This window comes from Nymphalis io, chromosome 7 (assembly GCF_905147045.1).
Source record: "Nymphalis io chromosome 7, ilAglIoxx1.1, whole genome shotgun sequence".
NCBI classification, from domain to species: Eukaryota; Metazoa; Arthropoda; class Insecta; order Lepidoptera; family Nymphalidae; genus Nymphalis; species Nymphalis io.
This window is the reverse complement of record NC_065894.1, coordinates 12,653,067-12,657,769: the sequence shown is the minus strand read 5'-3', so window position 1 is coordinate 12,657,769 and position 4,703 is coordinate 12,653,067. Positions and strand designations below refer to the sequence as shown.

Below are 4,703 nucleotides of genomic sequence, written 5' to 3'. Positions count from 1 at the left end.
GCGATCAATTGATGTATTTTAATCTGTAACCACACACGACCGCGTCTCGTGTCATTTGATATGATGACGTAGTTTATTGAATAACGTCTGAGAATCATGAATTAATACAAATACTTTTATATAATTATGTCTGTCTAGTGATTAATGACAATCTAACGAATGACATCCGATTGATATGTGCATAGACAGACAGATTATATCACTTGAAAATAATGCTTTTGAGTCTACTAGTTTTTTTTTAATCGATATGGCCCAGTGGTTAGAACTAATCTTAACCGGTAATCTGCTCTATGTGCACCCACCAACGAGCATCGAAGCAACGTGGTGGAACAAGTCTTTTTTTTAGGCGGGTAACTCTTTAATAAAACAATTAGAACCAATTTAATATAATACTTATACATATATATTTGATTAAAAAAACCGCGTAATTTATTTAATATACGTAATAGAAATTAATAATGACTTATTTATAATTGACGTGAGATTGTATGCTTAAAAATAAAACAACGTTAGTTTAATTAAGACGATATATTTTAAACATAAAAATTAATCGAACTCTATCACATTACAATTTAAAATAAGCCTTTAGATACTAGGAAGCTGCAAAAACATATTTACTATTATTTATATTACAATTATTTATACAATCGTAATTCAACGGCACTTTTCACAATCAAATTGCCTTTCAATCATTTAAAACCGACCCTGCTGTTGACAAGGTTGACATACTCGTTCTCTGAGCTTGGGCCTTAATTTCGCAATTCTTTTCTTTAGATATGTCACTTGAAACGCGTGACGAACTTCTCTTAACTTTCGTCTGTCTCTGCTCTGTTTCGCCGCGTAATTGTTTTTTTCTCTCTGCTTCCTGTACGAGTCGTCAGCGTCTCGATTCCTTTGGACCGCTCGCCTCATTCTCGGATTATTTCCAAGTAAGCTGCCTCCATTCTTCTCGGCCATAGCTCGAAATGCATCCTGCTCAAAGGCTTGATACTCGGCATCATCAGACAGCGAGTCGACATCTAAGTCCTCTGATTGCGATGTTGAAGGTGCGTTTCTGTAGTTCCAACTCTCGACCGGAGATATTTGGGACAGCGGGATGTTGCACTCATAACAATTGTAAGATCTATTTTCATGTTCTAAACTCGGTGGCTCTGATGAATATCTATAGTCAGGAACCTTGGAACCAGGTGTTGAGGTACTGTCTGGTGAGACTTCCTGTTTAACATTTGTAGTTAAGTCCAAAGGTTCCTCCGCGTAGGGGGTCCACAAAGCCATTTTTTTAGCATGTGTTGTTTTCTGAACAAATAGTCAGTAAACACTGAATGCAATTTTCTAACGCGTCTGTCTCATTTGTGGGCGTAAAAGGGTGTTGTGGAAGGGGTAATCGTCTACCTGCGGGACTCGTAACGGGACTGTAGGCGACATAAATATTAAATTTCCCCTTAAACAATAGGATTCTATTACTATTTTGCTGGGAGTAAGTCAAATATTACAGTTAGGAATGTCCAATGGAATAATATAAGCAAAGAAATATAATTAGTAATTATTTAAATCAGTTACAGTCTCTTAATGTCATATATTTATAGCGGGATCAAAAAAATGTCCTTATGAATTGTTAGCGCTGTGCTGCTATCTCGCGCCACTTATATGTCACCTATGCGCCACCTATACTTTTACGTCGCCAATAATGCGTACTGCACGTCGCTGCAACCGGTCCAAGGCCTCCAGTAGGTACTTAGCGGAGCCATCCCAAAGGTGCGAGCAATATTCAACGCAAGACCGTACCTGTGTTTTGTATAACAGGCACAGTTGTTGTGGCGTGAAAAAACGCCGCACCTTGTTCAGAACTCCGAGTTTTCGTGAAGCTGTTTTTATAATAGCCTCGATGTAAACCCTTGGACTAAGGTCGCAGCGAACGTCCATCCCCAGCATGGCGATTTTGCTTTGTATCATCAGCGGTGTGCCACAGAGGGAGGGATGAGGGTAAAATGGTGACTTTTTTGCTGTGAGAGCGCACACCTGTGTTTTCTTGGCATTAAACTCAACAAGATTATCAGAACCCCATTTGGCGATGAGCTCTAATGTCCTATCGAGTTCAATAACAAGATTCTCCCGCCTCTCCTCAGTTTCACTCAAAGATATACACAGGTAAGTTATATATATAGAGATATAATTACATTTTATGTGTTCTAATAAACATGTGTCATAGCATTACGTCACATATATATTGTCTACGAGCTATAGACTATAAGTATATACCTTTCTCAATAAATTAACCATATATTACTTTTTTACTCGAATCGGAGTTTTAGATAATTTTCGATATTTTTACATCAAATCACGTTAACTATTGCTTATTATTAGGGTAAAATCATAAATTATAAGCTTAAGTTGCCAACTACATCAATTATGTTTTGTTTCGGCTCCCTTCAATGCTTCTTAGATTCTCGGAGAATGTAAACAATGATGTCGTAAATTGCTAATGGCCAGCCTATATTTTATTCAAAAAAGAAGTGCGTCGGCGAATTTTATTACTACTTGTTTGCCTACTTCAATTTCCAGGTACTAGCGGTAAAAGAGTTATAGCTTCGAGAAGGCTTCTGCTGCCCGTTTTACATGTTGGTTCTTCAAAATAAATCTTTCATTACCTAATATTTTGAACATACGTCTGGACGGGCAGCTCCTATATATAAAGGTATGCGATGTCTAGAAAAGATAAGCTAAACTTATCCAATTAATTTTAAGCCGTGAATAGCTAAACTAAAAGGAATCGAATTTGATTACCAACTCGTATTTATTGTTATTTCGTAATGCTATTTTTGTATTGATCTATATTAATCATCGATAATAAAATTTCACACGAAATCTCGCTTAGAAACACATTGGCACGAGTCGTTTGCAAATATCATTTTAAGTTTCGGTCAAATGATTGCCACAGAAAGACACGCAACATTTTCAAAGCGATTACATAAAATAGCACTTTAAATATACAAAATCAAATCCAAATACAGACAATTATATTGTACAGTATATTTATAATTATTCCTAATTAAACAAATTTCGGATTATATTATTTTTGAAATATATAAGTATATTATGTAGAGGTCTTTACTTTTATTAATATAATCTAAATTATACATTATTCAAATTACTAAAATACCTTCTGTAGGTAGTGTATGTATAGATGGCGGTAATAAAATCTGTCAGTTTCCTGAATCGCGCTGTCTAGATTCGCTACTGAATATATATAATGTAAAGGTGATTTTGTTAAAATGATCAGACAAAATAAATTATAGTGTGAACAGTGGAAAGCTCTTCCTTAGTTCCATTTACCGTTTGATCCCCGATATTAGTTCGGCGTAAACAGGTAGGTATATTGTAATTTAAGTCGTGTAAGCTAGTCTCTACGCTAATTTAGTGTTTCCGTAGCAAATTAATTTATTATTATTTTTATGTAAACACCATTTTAAAAACAAATAAAATTTAAAAAGAGAAAACATTTTAAAATAAGTACTTTTAAAATAATGTCGAGCGTTTGGTGAAATTGCGAAATTACGAACCAGTTGAAACGTTCATGCGAATTGTATCATTTGCATTGTAATATTCGCAATGACACAAAGGGTGCAACCGTTCTCCCGTCGGGACGTTTTCTCTGAAACAGCTCTACTTTCTCTGAGAACAATAGCTGCGTTATCTTCTTCGCCTGCAATAAACCAAAAACTCGGCGGGAGACGAACAAAACGCTTTGCCGATTTGTTAGACATTTTGTTTATAACAAAAAGACATTTTAATAACCACTTATTGTTTTACGATACAATTATGTAAAATGTAGTTTGTACTTGCAAGTCTAAGACAAATAAGGTCGAAGCCGATGCCTTCTATTGTGTTTTGGTTGGGGCTTATTTGATATGAGACATGAACGAAATTGTTTTTGAATTGTAAGATTCGCATACCCATAGATATGATGAAATATGATATTGTTAACTCTTTTTTTATGGTTTTGTACCTTAATTTTGTTTGTCTTTGTTTCTTTTTTAGTGAATAAAGTTATTTATTATTATTATTATTATTATTATCTAAATCGCTAATTAAATTTCATACTCGTAATAAATAATAGTCTTAGATTATAAATCTAAATAAACCTACATAAAAACGTACTTTTGTAAACGTTTCTTCATAGCTATATCTATATATTTACTTGCCGGTAGAGCTTTTGGGTGAGCAAGCCCTTCTGGGTAGATACCACACAGTCATCATATATGTAAGTACATATTCTTTGTATTGTTGTGTTCTGGTTTGAAAGGTGAATGAGCCAGTGTATTACAGGCACAAGGTTGGTGGCGCATTTGCGATCTGTAAGCGGTGGAAACCACTTGCCATCCAGGCGGCCCGCTCGCCCACCTGTTACCTTATACAATAAAATATATATTATGTAAGGAACATATGAAATTGGCGTTTTGTACGGGAGGAATATATAGTAATTTTTTTATTGTAAATTATATTTAATTAATCAAAGTATGCACCGTTGTTATCTATGCACTTTTGCCATCTCATAGGTAGTTCATTGATCCCTTTACTAAAAAAAACCATGGGGGCGAGAATCAATAAACTCTTTGAAGGCGGTTTGGACCTCCGCATCGGAGTTGAATTTTTTTCCTTGTAAGAAGTTGTCCAAATTCCGTAAAAAATGGTAATCTGTTGGA

General features: G+C 35.0%; 1 protein-coding gene across 1 annotated transcript; it reads right to left on the bottom strand.

Annotated features, from left to right (window-relative positions):
• Nucleotides 1–693: 693 nt before the first annotated feature.
• Nucleotides 694–1,275, bottom strand: LOC126769786 (hepatic leukemia factor-like). The gene has a single exon (XM_050488698.1). The coding sequence runs from the start codon at nucleotides 1,273–1,275 to the stop codon at nucleotides 694–696; it is 582 nt and encodes a 193-aa protein (XP_050344655.1).
• Nucleotides 1,276–4,703: the final 3,428 nt, after the last annotated feature.

Bases quoted from the DNA above. Each gene is read 5' to 3' on its own strand.
- LOC126769786 (XM_050488698.1), bottom strand. From the start codon at position 1,275: ATGGCTTTGTGGACCCCCTACGCGGAGGAACCTTTGGACTTAACTACA.